Source organism: Myotis daubentonii, chromosome 3 (genome assembly GCF_963259705.1).
Source record: "Myotis daubentonii chromosome 3, mMyoDau2.1, whole genome shotgun sequence".
Taxonomy (NCBI): Eukaryota; Metazoa; Chordata; class Mammalia; order Chiroptera; family Vespertilionidae; genus Myotis; species Myotis daubentonii.
Genome location: NC_081842.1, coordinates 151,666,191 through 151,684,646, shown reverse-complemented (window position 1 = coordinate 151,684,646; position 18,456 = coordinate 151,666,191). Strand labels below are relative to the sequence as shown.

Sequence of the window (18,456 nt, the reverse complement as noted above, 5' to 3'; positions counted from 1 at the left end):
CACTTTTAAGGATATAAAATCTCTCTCACCAATGCATGAGCTTATGTTTGGTAATTTGCTTCTAACACCTTAGAATTATAATTCAGGATAGGAATTATAAGTTACTCTAGCTGAGATTTCCAAGTGAGACAGGAAAGTGTATGTCTTAGTTTTGAAGCAAATATAATGGATTGAGAATGAGGCCTATAAGGAAACCAGATGAGGATGCAAATGTTATACTTTGTATACTTTGATTTATGCTGAAACCTCTAATTTTGCAGGCTTGTGTCATTTCTAGAAGCGGTGAGAACTTTCATGATCTAATAGCCAGTTTTTACATTTTCTTGTTATTGTCATTATCAGTGTTACACTTTACATTTTCTTTGTTATTTATTTATTAATGATTAGAGGCCTGGTGCACGAAATTTGTGCATTGGGAGAGGAAGGGGGTTGTCCCTCAGCCCAGCCTGCACCCTTTCCAATCTGGGACCCCTCAAGGGATGTCTGACTGCAGGTTTAAACTTCTCTTTCACAATCCAGGAAAGCTGGCTCCCAATCAATTGCCTGCCTGCCTGATTGCCCCTAACCACTTCTGCCTATCAGCCTGATCACCCCCTAACCACTCCCCTTCCAGAATGATCAATGCCTAACTGCTCCCCAGCTAGCCTGGTCACCCCCAACTGCCTTACCCTGAAGGCCTTGTTGCCCCCTACTGCCCTCCCCAGCTAGCCTGGTTGCCCCCAACTGCCCTCCCCTGCTGGCCTGATTGCCCCCAACTGCCTCCCCTGCTGGCCTGATTGCCCACAACTGCCTTTCCCTGACGGCCATCTTATGGTGGCCATCTTGTAACCACATGGGGGCGGCCATCTTTGACCAAATGGAGGTGACCATCTTTGTGCGATGGCATAATGGTCAATTTCCATATTACCTCTTTATTCTATAGGATTTTTTTACAAGATTCAGAAGAAAGAGTATATAATGAAAAGCAAGTGACATGTTTACCCTGATTGCACACACTTCTCCCAAGTAGGAACTGATATTACTTCTTTGAGGGCTCCAATAGGTATTCAGTGTGTACACATACCTATGATTGCACACAGAAATTACCTTTTTTCCAAAAAACACATTATACACTTCTTGTGTTCCTCCTTTTTTCACTTTACAATGTATTTTCAACATTGTTGTATATTTATAAAAATAGAGCTGAATTCTCTACTTACTGGCTGCATAATATTCCAGCATGTGCACATGTTTAATTATATTACCAATTTATATCAATGAATATTTTTGTAATTTCCAATCTTTTGTCATTTAAAACGATAAGTCGAATTGTTTGTAAGTATATTTATTTAAACGTGCAATTTCATAAAGTAAACATGCTATATCAAAGCATAAGAGCATTAATTCTATATAATGAGGGCTAGGCATTGATATCCTTTAGTAGGCACCTTTTTTTGTTTAAAACTTGGATGAATGAAATTGAAAAGAATGCACACTAAAAACAAGCCATAGCATATATCCACATTCTATAATTTCTTTCAAAGGAGAATTATTTCTTTTTAAACAGTGAGCCTATGCCTTTCACAATATTACCAATAAGTTTGCCAGGAGCACACAATATTGAAGTGAGCTCAGTGCCAATTCTATCTATGGTTTTTGCAATCCAGGGAGTACTATCATTTTGAGTAGTATCAATCGTATTTCTCAAATGATTGATCTCTGCATTCATCTCTTCAGATTTCTTTTTAAATCCGTCTCTTAGCAGATCTTCTTGAATCTTAAAAAGAAATGAGAATGGAAATAAAACATTTTAAACTCCCATGTTTTTCAAGAATTTCACTTTCTAGTTAAGAACTCTTTCTTTTCACTCTTAAAATTGTTCTCTCTTACACAATCAAGGATAATTTTGCAACAAAAAATAATCCTGTCTTGGACCTAAACACTGAAAGAAAGCATAGTTTACAGTCTTACAAATATTCACATATCCATAGGGTTTTGCTAGGATGCTAAGCCTGGCCTGAGGACAAATGTAATGTGTGCCAGTCACAATATCAGTTGAGAAGTAACCTTGGTCTGCTGGCACCAATTCTCAGTCCCACTTGGAATAATGTGGCCAACCAAATGTAGAAATAATGGGAAATTACACATTGCTGTAGAACCCTATTATAAACATGTACAGATAGCCAATCAGGAATGCTTCCTTTGACATAAGATGACTTGGGTAGACTCTCCATATCTGGGAACAGTGCAGCAAGTTTGAAGCTGTCATATCCCTGTATTTTTAATCTGGACATTTCTGATAGTTTATTGTCAACATAGATTTACCTTAAAGTCTTTGGATGGTAGGAGGGTTCTTGATAATAGGCAATGATCTTGGTAAAGCAAACCACCAACTGGTGGTCATAATAAAAACATGTGTTTCAAATACCTATTTATTCAGGCAAAATAAGTCATTTTAAAATAACCCAAAATCACACCTCAGAACCTATATATATGGTCCAAATATTCAGAGGTGAGATGCTTGTCCTGACCACTCCAGAGTGTATGCACAGAGTAGATTTCAAAGATATTTTTTACAAAGAAAGGGAACAAGAGGAAGACTCAAGGTTTTAACAAATCACAAGTAGTAAATAGCAATGGTGTTGCCTCCATGGTCTTGCTGTAACATTCTCCATCCCACCTGAGGTACCAGGACAATGACCATGGAGCACTACTGAGGCCATGGCAAGACTTACCTTCAATTTATGCTCCAACATCATATTCTGCTCTCTTAATATATTCTCTCTGTCCCTCTCCAGCTTCTCCTTCAGTTGCAATATATTTTCCTCGAGACTCCTCTTCTGTGCATCCATCTGCTGCTGCTGCTCCTGTAGTTTCTGTCTCATCAGCTCCTGTTCCTTCTCAGCTGCCTCCTTCTTGGCCCGCTCCGCTGCCCCAGGGAGGTTTGACAGAGGGAAGAAAATTAGGTGAGGACTAACCTCTACCCTCCTGAGCAATGAGAACAAAACAAACTGGAAGGGGAGGTGAGAAGACTCTGAATTGCTCCCTTGCCACACCAAGAGCTCATAGCAGAGTGTGATGGGAAAGGCCCTGGCCGGCTGGTGTGCCCTGGTGTTTTCAGAGTTAGAGAGTATGTCCCACAGAAGGAGAGAAATCTCCTTGTGTCAGGAGGTTTTGTTCTCGCAGCTGTCAAAGGACAGTGCAGGTACCTGACACTCATTGTGAGCCCAGCCCTGCCCCTTACCTGCCATGGCCTTCTCCCCATCCGTGAGAGCTTTGTCTGCCTGCAGGATGGAATTCTCTATTGCTGCCTGCGACTGCAGGAACCTCTGGAGAACCTCTTGGGCCTGAGGAGACAAGAGGAACAAAGAACTTCAATTTCCACTGGGAAGAATAGGCTTCAAAATAACAATGTCCAGGTTATTTTTCCTTCCTGACTAAAACCGCATCATGTCTCTACACAGTTTCCAGTCTCATTAGAGAGCCCAGAAGCTCTTCATACCCCTGAAGTCTCTCCCCTAGTGCTCCATTCTTCTGTTCACTCTACATTCCAGCCAGAGAGAACCATGTTCAGTTCTACACAACCACTGTCTCTGGTGCTTTGTATAGTTTCCTCCCTGGGAGAAATGTTATCTCCAATTAGTGTTGCTGTTTTCCTCTGCCATTTGCTGGTTGTTCCTTTAAGCAAGTCATTTTAATCCATCTCTGCCTCTCAGTCCAGATGTGTGAAATGTTCACAAAATGTATAGATGCCTCTTAATGCTACTTGAAGCATAAAATTAAAATTCTCGGGAAAGAACTGAATATTATGTCTTAACAATAAAAGTTCAATAAATACTAATTGCATTATTATCATTATTATTTTGATATTATTACTTGTTACTATCACCTATGTAACCAACTATCTCAAGTTCATAAGTATTTTAACGCTATATGCAATTGTGTACATGTTCGAGTTCCTTTTCTCTGTTGATCAGCCTTGAATACAAAAACTCTGACTTTAACTTGTAAATTGTTTGCCTTTAACACACTGGATGCCACTTTGTTGGATAGAAAAAATGATTATTTCTCTTCTGTCTTTCTTGGATTTCAGAAATCCATATTCATTTCTGAGAATGGTTATTATGACTCTTTTCAGGAAAAAAGATGAAATAACCTTAAATGCTAAAACAGTCCTGATACTACCCACAACTGGTGCTGTGCTCTCTGATTTCCAGGAGACTCTCTTGACTTTAATCGGAAGGATCCCTACGCTCCCCTTATTCCTCACCTTCACTCCTTTCCTGGGCACTTGCCAGTAGTCCTGTTCAATCCTTTCCTTTGTTTCCATGTAGAGCTTGTGACCACCAGGAATAGAAAAAACGCCTGCTGAAATATCTTCCATTAGGGACATGGAAAGCTGCTCAAGTTTTTCCTGGCAGAATTTAACAGATGCCTCTTCATTCTTCAGCAAGAACTCATCCTTCTTATCCTTTATGATTTCCTGCAAGGAAAGTATAGAGGGCTGTCACCAGGAGAAAGGAACAGGGGAGAAAAGGTTTCAAAGAACTTGGTGGAAGGAAGTCTAGCTGTGGTCCTCATGAGAAAGGCTTTCTGTTGGAGAAGGACATGGAATAAAACAGGAATTACAAGGCTTCCTTTACTCACAACCCTGAAAATTCCATGTGAGGCAGGGGAAAGCTTCTAACCACCTTAGGTCTCAGGTTCTTCATCAAAAATGTTGGTGTTGAATTACCTTATCTCTATGGCTCCTTGCAATTGTAAATTTTGTTAATTCAATCTTCAATGACATAATGATACAACAAGGAGCCACAGGAATTGAAAACAGCCTTGTATGAGGGTCTGTTAAGAGACATTTGATTCCTGAGAATGGGAGAGTGAGCTTAAGAAAGTGACTAGCCAAGGAATGACTTTTTAGGTCTTCTGGGCAGATTTTAATTCAATATAAATATTGAATTAAAATAAGTATTCTGTTCAGAAAGATGTCTATGGTAACTATGCATCAGAGATCGGAGAAATTTTTGGATAAAGTACTGAAGTTTGGTAATGAGGGTGCGACAAAAATGCAATGTTTTTAAACTGTATCCCTCTAAATGCAGACTACTAAATCCATGAGTAAGAGAAGAGGACTGGGGTCAGAAATGCTCTTCTAGGCTTCATTTTGCAAGGGAAGATTCACAAAGGGTAAATAAATACTAAGATAAAGTACCACAAGATTCTTCAGGAACGCCTGGTTGTCATCCTTGAAGGAGCGCTCCATGAAGATTGCAATGGCTTCCTTCTCACAGGCTGCATGCAGGTCCAGCAGCTCCTGCAGCGTGTCTGTGGGTAAACTCACTCTCTGGGCCATCTGCTCGCTGTAGTGGTCGGCTGCCTTTTGAACAGCCCCTGAGTTCTCAAGCTGGGCCAGAGTTGTAACTGCATTCTCCAAACAAGGCACTGCACCACTGTTGATGGCATCCACATAAGTCACCACCAGAGTCCTTAGCCCTAATAAGCCAGGAAATTTAAGGGATAAATATCAATTTATCACTCAACAGCATCTATGGTTCACACTCTACATTTCTAAATCTCTCCGTCTTTTTGTCTCTCACTTACAAAAACTCATACACACACACACACACACACACACACACACACACACACACACTTCATCCTTCTACTATTGTTGGACTATGCAGTTAGCTAGATATTAACAGGAGACCAGGGAGCAAATTGAGTCAGACATCTGATAAATCCTGATTAGGTAGGAAAAAAACAGCCTTAGAGTCACGCTGGGGAGTCCACCCAACTACCCAGAATGGGAGAAAAATGGTGCAGAGGGAGTTCCTTTACTAAGTACCTGCACTATAGGAACCAAATGACCAAGCAGAACTATGACGTATGTGCAATTGGAGCCAAAATTCAGACCATAAATGGGGGAGAGAAAAACTGGGAAAATCTGCAGGAAAGATTGCATAGGGAAAAGGCACAAGCCCTGAAGAAGACAGGAAAGGGATTGGATAGTTTTTAAGAAAGCCTGCTCTTTCTCAAACCAAATATATATGGGAAAGCTTAACAAATACCTCAGGACAGTAGCTGGCCCCTAGTCAGCCAGCTCTCTGTCTCCCTGAGAGTGTACTTTGCTTTTCTCTTTAATAAGCCTTGCCATTATCGCGTAAAACTCCTCCTACATGAGAGTCCCTAAAATTCCTTTCACACAACACCACAGAAGAACATATTTCCTCCAGTAACGCTATTGTCCCATTGACTCTAATTTGTGTGTTTCTTTAGACCACAAGGCTAACATAATTCAATGCATTCCTTTATCTAACATACTAAAGGATATCTGGAAACATAATTTCCTATTAAAAATCTTAGAAGCAAATTATTTACATAGGTAGACAGATGAGGTAAGGTAAATGTGATTCTATTTTTTTTCCTAATTATGCAGAATCCAGTAAATTTTCAGAGCTTTATTGGCTAATAGTCATTAGTAAATTGCTCTAAACTCCCAAAATATCTTTTGTATTCTCCTTGCAAATCACATTCATAATAAAGAACTTCAATTGAGGAAACAATGTATTCTGTTTTTATCCCCAGTTAGTGATTCATTATTAGTAGAAGACTTTTTATATGTATGGATGCTGCAGATTTAGCTGTCAATGGTTGTAATTTTAGAAAGGAATTTATAATAACCCAAAAGTGTGATAAGTATACATGTGTCTTCATGGAGTATGAATACCTATAGACCCATAATTCTATGTAAAATCAAACACAAATCCTGGAGAGCACATCCTATAATATATTCAACAAATATTAGGCCCCACAAAATGTGAAGTGGAGACTCACGTTTCCCAGTGACCCTGATTCCCTCCCTGAGGGTCTTGATTCTCGCCTCAGTGAGGATGAAAGAACAGAAGTTCTTTGTTTGTTCCTGAAATTTAGGATCCAGTTGGTATTCGGAAACCTGCTCAATATGGGCTAGGAGTTCTTTGTCATTTGTTGGCCTGTCAAAGACAAAACACTTCCTTCTTGGAAAGAAATGGCGGATGCACTCTCTAGGGAGATTAGATATTTGAGCTTTGGGATTCCGGCCTGAAAGATTAAAACAAACAAGAACAGGTATTATAGTAGGAGCAGTCTGAGGACAAGGGACCTAAAGATTTTTATGACAGGGATTTTTGTATTTTTGCCCTATTCTATCTGTATAACTTGTGTTTATAACTCCTTTAGCAGAGATATCCATCCAAATGCTCCTTTAACATCAAATTTACCAATGATGCAACTTTGGGGGAAAATTTTGGAAGAGATTAAATATGGTTTAAAAACAACTACAACAACCTATTGCTGTTATCAGACCTAAAAATGGTAGAGTATTGTCTATATTGTCAATATTAGCTACTGAATAAATAACAGAAACATGGGTCAAATGTAAGTTTTTGGTCACCTTGATCCCATGGGGAAATGAAGCTGTGGATCAAAATGAAGAGCCCAAGCAAGACTTAATGAAGCAATGTTGGAAATAACACCAGATTAACTAAGGAAAACTGTTTAGATGCTAAAAATAATGTGTACAGCATTAGCTTTTAAAAAAATAAAAACCTTTGAAAACTGAAGAGTAAATGAAACTAAAATATAATTTTAAGATATCACCATTAGTCTCTAAATTTTTAAGGTAAAGAACTATATTTCATTTGATAGCTTTGCTTTTCTATGTAGCCCATTTCTCATTGTTTTGAGAAATAGTAAATACAAACATAAAATCAAGAGTGTCTACATCAGAAGTGGTATTTCTTTCACAGGTTCATCAGATACCTTCATGCCCATGTAAATGTAACCCATTCAAATATTTTTATTATTTTAGCAAGGATAAATATGTGGGAATTGGGGGGGGGGACTATGATACAGATAGAATTAACATCATTAAAATAATGCCCAAAGGAATCTATGGAGTCAACAAAATCCCTGTCAAAATACCAAAGGTGTTTTCACAACACCACAAAATATAATCCAAAAACTTATATGAAAGCATAAAATATCCCAAATAGCCACAGAAATACTGAGAAGGAAGAAAAAAGTTGGAGGTATTATGCTACCTGATACCAAACTATAATACAATGCTGTGTTAATCTAAGCAGCATGGCGCTGGAATAAAAACAGACATATAGATCAATTGAACACAACAGAGTGCCCAGAAATAAACCCATGCAAATATGGTCAATTAATAGATGACAAAGGAGGCAAAACAACATACAATGGGGTAAAGGCAGCCTAGCGGTGCATGGTGTTGGGAAATTAGACAAATATGTACAAAAGAAGTGAAACTACACCACCTTCTTACACCATATACAAGAATAAGCTCAAAATAGATTAAAGACTTAAATGTAAGACTCAAAACCATAAAACTACTAGAATAAAACATAGACAGTAAAATCTCAGACATGAAGGCCAATACACATATGAAAAGATGTTCAACATCGCTAATCATCAGAGAAATGCAAGTTAAAACCACAATGAGATATCACCTCATGCCTGTCCGAATGGCTCTCATTAATAAATCAATAAGCAATAAGAGTTGGTGAGGGTGTGGAAAAAAGGGAACCATTGTGCACTGTTTGTGGGAATGCAGACTTGTGTGGCTACTATGGGAAAGAGTATGGAAGCTTCTCAAAAAAATTGAAAATAGAACTGCTTTATGACCCAGTGACTTCACTTCAGGGTATGTATCCAAAGAAATCCAAAACACTAATTCAAAAGACTATATGACTTCTATATTCAATGCAGCATTATTTATGATATCCAAGATATGGAAGTAACCCAAGTGCTCAACAACAGACAAGTAGATAAGCAAGAAGTGGTACATATACACAATGGAATACTACTTGGTCATAAAAAAATAATGAAATCATACTATTTGAGACAACATGGATGAATCTAGAGAATGCTATTCTCAGTGAAATAAGTTAGACAGAGAAAGACAAATATCATTTGATTTAACTTATATGTGGATTCTAAAGAACAAAATTGAAACAGAGTAACAGATACAGAGAAAAAAACTATGGCTGTTGGGGGGGCGGGGGGGCATGTGTTGGAGCTCTGGGTGAAAGAGTTGAAGTACAAATACAAGTTGGTAGTTACAAAATAGTCAGGGGAATGTAAAATACAGCATAGGGAATATATTTAATAACATTGTAATAATTATGCCAGGTGGGTACTTGAAATATAGGGGCGATCACTTTGTAAAGTATGTGATATCTAATCACTACAATATACATCAGAAAATAATACAAAATTATATTGAGTGTAAATTTTACTACAATAATAAAATTGTTTTAAAAATAAAAAACTCAAGGGCGGGGAAAAAAAAGGAGACATATGTAATACTCTTTGTAATACTTTAAGCAATAAAAAAAAAGAAGTAAACAGAAAAAAAATAAAATAAAAATCCATAATATGTAAATTAAAATTATATTAGGATAATTATAAAAAATATTCCAAAATGTTAGATTGAAAAGATAAAACATTCTTCTTTCAGTTTATTAGAACATAAAGTCATATTTACAGATAACATATGTATAAAGACATTAGAGAGTTATATGTCCCTTTCAGAAGAATCATGTCTAATTACATGAAAAATATTTTTTCATTAGATAGGTTTTTCATTGTAATTATATGCCAAACAAGTATTTGATCAGTTGGTTTCCTCAACACAGAAAAGCAGAAGCTAAAATAATAAACATAAATGTCTGCTCTTTAGAAGGCTTTAGAAACTCTGTGTTCAAAGTTACAGTTGGATTCTCAGTTACAATGTGTAAAGAACAAATGGGTTATGAATAGTTCTACTCTAGTTTAGGCTCTACTTTTCTCAAGTGAACTTAAACTCCAGTCCATAAAGCTTTTCAACCCATTCCCAGACACCATTTCTTCAGACTTCTAGTCTCAAGCACAAATGCAACTCCAGATGTAATGTTTAGTACCTCCCATCTGTATTGGACCATGCACTGCCCAGCCATGCTCTGTTACCTGGAATCAGCTTCAAGGCATTGTCCAAATACTCATCTGCTGTGATAGGATGACCATTTAACTTCAGCTCCAGGGTGAAATCCCGTACGGTCCAGATAAAGTCTGGAAAAAAACTCACAAACTCTGATGAATCTTCTACTCCATCTGGTGTAGGGGAGGACTTTGCCCTGATGAGTTCTGTCAGCTCTGTCACGTAACTAGGACCTGGCTAAGGAAAATTAACTTTCTACCCACAATTCCCACATTTCTATGATTAAAAGAAAGAGTATTATAAACACTCTTTTTCACTCTGGATCCTTTTGGTCTACCAAGGGCAACTAAGTGAGAGGGAAGGAGAAACTGACTGGATCTCCATTGCCATTGAAGCCATGACACATGGAGGCTGGGTTCCTGGAAGGATACTGCAGCTGCTCCAGGGCCTGGTGGTTGATGGTGCTCATGCTGTTGTAGACGAAGCTGCTACACAGAAGCACGGCCAAGGCAAAGATCCATGAGTCATTCTTAGGGTCACCCTAGAAGTACATTAAGGCAAGACATTCAGGATTTACCCTATAGAAATTCATTCAGACACTAAGTCTAACAGTCCTCCCTTTTATTTCAGGTAATGTACTCACCATGCAAATAAGTAAGTTTGAAGATCAGCATATCCTATATAATAAAGAGGTAATATGCAAATCGACCCTCACACCATAACACCATCACAAGATGGTGACGCACATAGTGGAGGTGGGGCATGGGGACTGGGCTGGTGGCCGCTCTGCATGGCTTCCACCAGGGTTCCTGTGGCCCCATGGGGCTGCAGCGGTCCCGGCGTCCACTTCGTGTGGCTTCTGCCGCTGTTTCCAAGGCCCACCACATGTGCCATGGGGGTGGGGTCCAGCGGATGCTGAGCGGGACTTGGAGGCAAGGCATCAGGGTGGCACTCCAGGACTTGGGGCCATCCCACAGAGCGCCGGCCACACAGGGAGGGACTCTGGGACTTGGGGTAGTCCCATGGCATGGGAGAGGGGGGGAGGAGAGAGGAGAGGGTCCCAGTTCTTGGGCAATTTCACACAACGGGTTACTAGTATACACATATGAGCTTTAGCAATTACAATAACATTACTTCTGACTGTGATTCTTTCATATATAAAAAGATTCTGTCATCACACAGTTTTCTTTTTAGTGAATCAGATGAAATAAAATAACAGTGCAGCACCTGGTGTGCTATTAGGTTCAATGAACAGTGTTAGCACATATTTATTCTACATATATTTGTTGGTCATGGACTATATAAATTATTCCATAGTTAGCATAACTGGGGATGTATTCAAGAAATGTTTATGGGAAGCTACTGAATATTTCCACTGTTGTTAAAATTAAAAAGCAGTTTAAAATGACAAATATTACTTTCAAGGTGACTATTTCAAAACCATGACAAACATCTGTAGCAATGAATATAACAAGAATAATATCTACATGAGGCTTACATCTTAATTACATGTATAATCATTAGAACCTGTAGCTATAATAGTAAATTAAGGGGGGGAGGAAAGAGATCAATCAAAGAACTTGTATGCCTGAATGCACAATCTATCGACACTGACAATAGCATGGTGAAGTCCTGCGGAGGTGATGGAAATGGGAAGAAAGCATCAATGGGAGAGGGGAAGGGAGAGATCTGCAATACTTTCAATATTAAAGATAAATTTTAAAAAATAGTAAATTAAAATTTACAAGTCCATCATGGAAGACCAGAGCTCTGGAAGATGGAAAGTTTTACATAACATGAAGTCTTCCTCAGCATCTTGACTGAAAATTAAAGACTTCGTAGAGTGTGAATTTGAATAAATGAAGATATCCTACAGGTGGAAAGACCCACAGAAGCAAAAGTAGGCATGGCAGCATACAGAGGTCTCTTCTCATAAAAGGAGAGCTGTTTGATCTGACTAGAACAGAGGGTAGGTCAAGAAGTTAAAGTTGGGCTGGGTCGAGACCTGAGTCAACATTGAGGTGTCCTCATGATTCAGCCCGACTCTCCCCCCTCTCACAGCATCATGGTGGCCTACTGATGACAGGCTGGACTCAGCTACATCCACGACTCCCACATCAGTGCAAAAACAGTGAGGGATGCACTGAAAATTGAATTCAAAGCAAGCGCCGAGAAGACCTTCAGCAGCAGCATCAAAATTGTGAAAGTGAAGAAGGAATAATGTACCCTGACTAAAGCTTGAAATGCTACATTTTCAAAGTGAAGATGTGTGGGCACAGGTTATGGCAGATTGAAAACCATCTCACTTCATGGGGAAAATAACACCTGTCTTGTTGATAGATTGGCAATGCCAATAAACTGAAGCATGCTTCCCTCAGAAAAAAAGAAGTTAAAGCTAAACCGTGAGCTGTGCAACCAGATGAGGGACCTTAAAGGAGGAGTTAATTTGTTTGTATAAAACACAGCAGGTCTAAATAATGGCACAATACAGACTTTTCTTTCTATTATAAACACTATCTAAAGTTGTTCCTTAGAGTAAAAGTGGAATATACCTGGAAATATACCTCGAAATTCTTGGAGGATTTATCTTCCAAAGCTCAATTTTTAAAAAGTGATTATAATAAGAAGTGGTACTTATGACAAACAAAAGGTTATTTAGACAGCAAGACTGTTTGATACACAAAATAAACACAAAATTTCTAAATCTTCTTTGGGCAGAAATAGAAAGTTGTAGAAATTTAGGTACTATTTCCAAATAAGTCTCAAACAAAAGCAGAAAAGGAGAAATCATTCATTTTACCCTTCCGTAAAAAAATAAAATATCAAAAACTCATTTTAAATTTTGTTGAAAGATAAACCTATGCTTTTATAGAACCATCCCATTCAGAGGTGTCTTGAAGTCTTCCAGAATTCTTGGTGAGTACTTGGTGAACTTCACCAGAAAACTGCAGACTCATTGAGAGCAGGGCTTTTACATGGGTCACTAGTATCTACAATACTAACTTAGAGACTGGGGAATATGGTGCTCAGCAATTGTTTATTAAATTGAATCAAATTATTAATGAGTGCCGAGAAATAGAAAAAAATTTGCACAATGTACCATGACACCTCACCTATAAATAAGAGTCAAACAAGTGAGCATTTGCCTGATATATAGTTGGATTTCTAGATTTCACAAAAAGATCAAGCAGTTAAGTTAAAGAGTTTGTTATGAGACTATCCAGATTGAAAACAACTTATCTGTGACTCTCTGCCTTACCTTTTCCACATCGCCCAGGCCCTCAGTGTCCAGAAGGACCAGAGTGCAATCAGGCTTAGAAGGGTGAGGCACACACCACATCCAGATGCCCTTGGTTTCAGACTGCACCGTAGAGCCCAGAGGGAAACCTATAAAGGAAGGGGAGACCCAGCTCACAGTGACAACAGACAATCTAAGCAGCCAAGGGGCTACACAGTCAGATGTTTTGGAATAGAAATAATCCAGAATGTAAGATGGTGCTTTCTCTATTTTGTAAAAAATGCTTTACTTTGTGTGTCATCTATTTCAAATAGGAGATGAATGTTAACTGTGAGAATGTTACCCAGCACGGGCTCACAATGAACCAGATATAAGAAAGGTTACTGAAGACTATCAAAAGGGCATTTTAAAAGAATGGTCTACTAAAGATGGACAGAAGTGGATAGAGGGGAGACATCTAAAGAAAAAAATTGAGATAATATATTTTCCAGTCAAAATGATAAAAACATGGCAGAGCATATGGGAGGGGATATTTGCCACAATGGGATGTGAACTCACAAAAATCTTTAAACATGATGACAGATATTCAAACATCATTATATGTTGATGGGAATATTCTACAGAGAAAGCAAAACATTGAGAGAGGAGGCACAATTTCAAAACCCCAGTGCTTGCACAGGTAAAAGAAGGGGTCTATGCATTAGTAGGATAGATTTCCCTGAACAGGAGTAAAACATAGAATATGGTAACAGAATATATTAAGGTAATAATTTAGTGATAAGAATTAGAAGATTGGTTTATTGAAAGGAATTTAACTCCTTCTTCATGTGACTAGTGAAGAAAACTAAGAAACCCTGATATTGATATAGGTAGAGTCAAAGAATTGTCCTCTGCCTGAGACACCACTCACCGTGATTCTGTCCTGCAAGCCGATTCATCAAGTAGGATTTGCCTGTTCGATACAGTCCTACAATGGCCACGACCACCACTGGCTGAGAAATCTGGTCAAGAATCTCTAGAGCTTTCTGATTCACTGACAGCTGCTCATTATTATTTTCCACCAGGCAAATGGGGGCCGTCATGTTGGGTCTAGATGCCATGGCAACCTGCAAACCTAGAAGAAATCCCGGTAGAAATGATTGCAATGTTATTCTCTGAAGCAAAGTTGTGCAAAGCACCCATCATTTTAAGACAGTGTGCGTGTTTTACTTTATTTCTGGCACAGTAAGCATAGGTCAAGCCCTGCAATGAAAAATTCATCTATTTTTGGTTCTATACTTACAGTGAATCTCTGAAAGGGCCACAGTGTTCCCAATGCTGTGAGGATCTCTGGTTGAATGTTATTGCTGCACTAGGCAGTCGCATCTTATATTGCAGGTGAGTGGCTTTACCCAATGCCAGGGTAACCACTGAGAAGCAAATCCCTCTCATGTGAACATCCTCTCCCCAAACCTAAGTTTTAACCAGCTGCTAAGAGGATAGTGAGGTGGATGCTGAGGAAGGACCTGAGACTAGGACAACCTGGGGACATGGCCAAGAATTGTGCATCCACAAGTTTCATGCATCGCTCTGTCTCATGGTCCTAGTTGTTGAGAACAGCTGTAGAACTAGTGATGAGATGACTAGTATTCATCAAAACCTGAGGTTTTAGCTTGACAATTTGGTTTGACATATGACAGACCAATAAAATGTAGTATCTATGGCTCCGTTTATGATACTGAAGGAACTGAAAAAGTTTGGGGTTTCAGAAGAGAAACAGCTTTTGATTTTTCTCCTTTTTTAGAAGTCTTCAAAATTCTTTTGGCCACAAAGCTTAACAGTCATCCCTTGTTCAGGCAAACTGAGTCATGTGATATTTATTTTGTTTTCCAAAATGAAGGGTGCATCAAAATTTAAAGATAGACTTATGTTATAAAACAAGAAAAAGCATATATTAATAAAACAGTCAATAAAGAATATCAAGAAGACCTCACGAATTCTGCATTCTCCATGTCCTGTTAAAAATATCCACGTGAAGCCGAACCGGTTTGGCTCAATGGATAGAGCATCAGCCTGAGGACTCAAGGGTCCTGGGTTTGATTCCGGTCAAGGGCATGTACCTTGGTTGCGAGCACATCCCCAGTGAGGGGCATGCAGGAGGCAGCCGATCTACCTCCCTCATCGATGTTTCTAACTCTCTATCCCTCTCCCTTCTTTCCTGTAAAAAATCAATAAAATATATTTTATATATACATATATATACATATATATATATATATATATATATATATATATATATATATATATATCCATCTGAAAATATCAAGTGGCTGTGCATAATTCCTGGACATGTCTGACCTAGGACTTTGTTAGGAAGGAGAAAGTACTTCTTATATTCCAGAAAGTGCTATGCTGGTTTGTCCTAATTTTTTAGAACATACCAAGAATGAAGCTGAGCTGAGAGTTGGCCTAAGCAAGTTTTGGCCTGAGCAGTGAATTATAGCCGTGTCCAGGGGACTGCCTGCTCCTTTCCCAACTTTTAAGGATGTGACTGGGAGCTGGAGGTGAAGCCACAATCATAATGCAGATCATCTATGTTTGGTCATCTTTCTTTCTTTCCTTTTTTTTTTTTTTCACCCAATAAACAAAGACAAGCCAGAGCTATCTGAGCCAAGGTTGCTCTTGATAAAAAAAAATAATAATAATTAAATTAAAAAACAAAATCTTAAAAAATGTGTAGGAGGTGAATCTCATGGGGAATCAGAATTAAAAGCCATAATGTATCCTAATGCACATTATAATGAGGAACATTGAGCTCATGCATGAAGAAGCTGCCTCCGGCCCCACTCCATTCCCTAATCTCTTACCTCTCCATGCGCCCTTCTTTTCCCCTCCACTTGCCACTGCCCTGGTTATGTGACATGCTGCAAGGTTGTCACCTCACAGCTACCACTGCTCCTAATGAGGGAGCTAAAGCCAGCAACTGAACCTGCAGTCCAGGCTACCAGGCTACAGGTGTCCCTACCTCTCCATTCCTCAGAGTTCATTTTGAATCAGAAATTGAAAGACAAGCTCAGGACCAAGTTGTTTGCAAAAGAAAGTTGAATTCCCACTTCTGTCCCATAGCTCCTCAGGTCAGTGTATCCCAGGACAAACTCCCAGGTCCTTCTCACTCCTCCTTGCTCCCTCTCCTCCTCCCACTTCTCTGTTGCTACTTTACAGAACTTAAAAAAAAAAAAAAGCTGAGGAATTTTGTTTTCATTCTTACAGAGGACTCAGCAAAACAACTGAACCTAAAAACAATAATTGATGTAATTTTTTGGTAGGGACTAAACATTTGGAAACTGCAGAATAAAAACCCATCTTAGACCTTATAGTTATTTTTAATCGTTGATTAAAATGTGTGAGAATGAAGTATTTCATCTAAATATCACTTTATAGAATCTTTGGAATACTAAATACAGTTAATGCAATAAAGAATGTTTTAATGTTTAAATTGTATGTTAAGGATCACCTTCTCTCTGTTTTATCAATGTCCCACAGACATCAGGGAAATGTGTGAGATGGGGAGGGGAAAGATGGAGGAAGTGACTGCAACCAGCGCTTCTTAGGAAAGGATAGTTTGGTTCCCCAGTCACAGAAAGGACCTCAGCCCCTTCAAGCAGGTGATGGAGGATGCACTCCTCCTGTTCCCAGGCAGGGCTCTTTGTGCAGCCTGGGAGGGTGCCCAAGAGGGAGCAGCCCATCCCAGGAACAAGCTGTGGCCCCTGCCCTGCAGCAGCCTTCCATCCAAACAGAGGGGCTGAGCTGACTCCAGTTTACAGTCCCTCCAGCCACCCCTCCTCTGCCCCCACCATCGGCCAGCTGCCTCCAAGGCCTTCACCTCCAGTGCCAGGTGTGCTGCGCTGGAGCACGCTTTGTTATTGTTGATGTTAGTTAATGCACGTGTGCATGGAAATCCACGTCTCTGAGCCAATTTACCTGTCTCCTAAGCTGCAGACAGCGAATAAATTCTCGCCTCTCCCGTCCTCCGGAGTCTGGCTCCCCAGGGTCCTCACAGTTCCCTTTAGAAGCTGAAAACTGAGTGGAATGTTATAGGCAAGCAGTTATGAGTTGGGTTGAGAAGAACCGAAATCGAAAGGACACAACCTTTTGTGGAAAGTTAAGTGTTTGATTTTCATCTCCTCTCCCCCTCCCCCGAAGGCAAGCAGGATGCCATTTCTTCCACGCTGACAGCTCCTCCTCAAGGGGCGTGTGTTCCCCGCACGGTGAACACAGAGCTGCTGGGCTGAATGTGAGCCCGTAACCGCTGGCTGAGAGAAGGCTGCAGCCTGTCCCTCAGGGGTATTTTTGTTGCTTTAATTTTATGCTCAGACTGCCTTTTCATTTCTGGCTTTTAAAAAACTCATTATTAATTTATACTTCCTCATTATCAATAACTGTGTGCATAAGACTCCTGTTTTGCCAATCAAGAGATAATCGCTAGTATTTTGTAGCATATTTTTCCAGTGTGTGTGTGTGTGTGTGTGTGTGTGTGTGTGTGTGTGTGTGTGTTGGCTCTGTGGGAGATTAAAAGGGTCCTGGGTTTATATTCTGAGTGTTTCTTAAAATAATATAAAAATACAAACTCAAAAAGTGACCATTCAAAATGAACAAAGAAATCTTAGCCATCAACAAGTTTTTGAAAGTTGACAAGTGTCACAAATATTGGCTATATTGTCTGCTTTTATCTTCTATTAAGCTGCATTCCCCATATTTGCATTTTCATATGAATAATAATTCAGAAAAAAAATATATGTGATTGTAAGGGATTTCACTGCATTAGGCCATGAACAAAACTGTGTAATGAAAGTAATCTTTTGTTACACCTGTTGCCTTCTGGATGGATATATGTAGGAGTTGTGTTACTGGAACAATATTGGGTTACTATCATTGCTTATTTTTCTCTGTATGGAATATTCTAAGTTGGTTTCAAAGACATTAAAATGTTAATTCCACTTTCAATAATATGTTTGGTTGAAATTGGCTCTTTTACAACATTGTAAAAACAAAGTAGCAGCAGCTAGATGTTAGATTTATTTTTATAGATTTATCATAAGTAGATTACTAAAATGAAAAACTTGTTCCAAGAAAGCTGTTGCATTGAATAAATATCATAACATAAAAATATGAAAATTGAAATTTCCTCCTTTAATATATGAAATATAATACTACCAATCATGCACTCATGTGAATGCTTGTCTTTTCATATGAATTTATATCCTAGACTTCTTATTTTCAGAGT

General features: G+C 39.0%; 1 protein-coding gene and 1 pseudogene across 2 annotated transcripts; one reads left to right on the top strand and one right to left on the bottom strand.

The window, feature by feature from the left end:
- Positions 1-1,308: 1,308 nt before the first annotated feature.
- LOC132230844 (guanylate-binding protein 6-like) lies at positions 1,309-17,391 on the bottom strand. Of its 2 annotated transcripts, none has more exons than XM_059688933.1 (11): positions 17,154-17,391; positions 14,104-14,307; positions 13,215-13,342; positions 10,387-10,496; positions 9,985-10,181; positions 6,811-7,056; positions 5,189-5,469; positions 4,250-4,462; positions 3,224-3,326; positions 2,715-2,908; positions 1,309-1,756 (listed from the first exon to the last, which is right to left on the bottom strand). In XM_059688933.1, the coding sequence occupies exons 2-11, from the start codon at positions 14,291-14,293 to the stop codon at positions 1,529-1,531; spliced, it is 1,890 nt and encodes a 629-aa protein (XP_059544916.1). In that variant the 5' UTR covers positions 14,294-14,307; positions 17,154-17,391; the 3' UTR covers positions 1,309-1,528. The 2 variants fall into 2 exon arrangements, with proteins under 2 accessions (XP_059544916.1, XP_059544917.1); XM_059688934.1 differs by lacking the exon at positions 17,154-17,391 and adding an exon at positions 14,476-14,572.
- Positions 12,021-12,322, top strand: LOC132230866 (ATP synthase subunit epsilon, mitochondrial-like; annotated as a pseudogene).
- Positions 17,392-18,456: the final 1,065 nt, after the last annotated feature.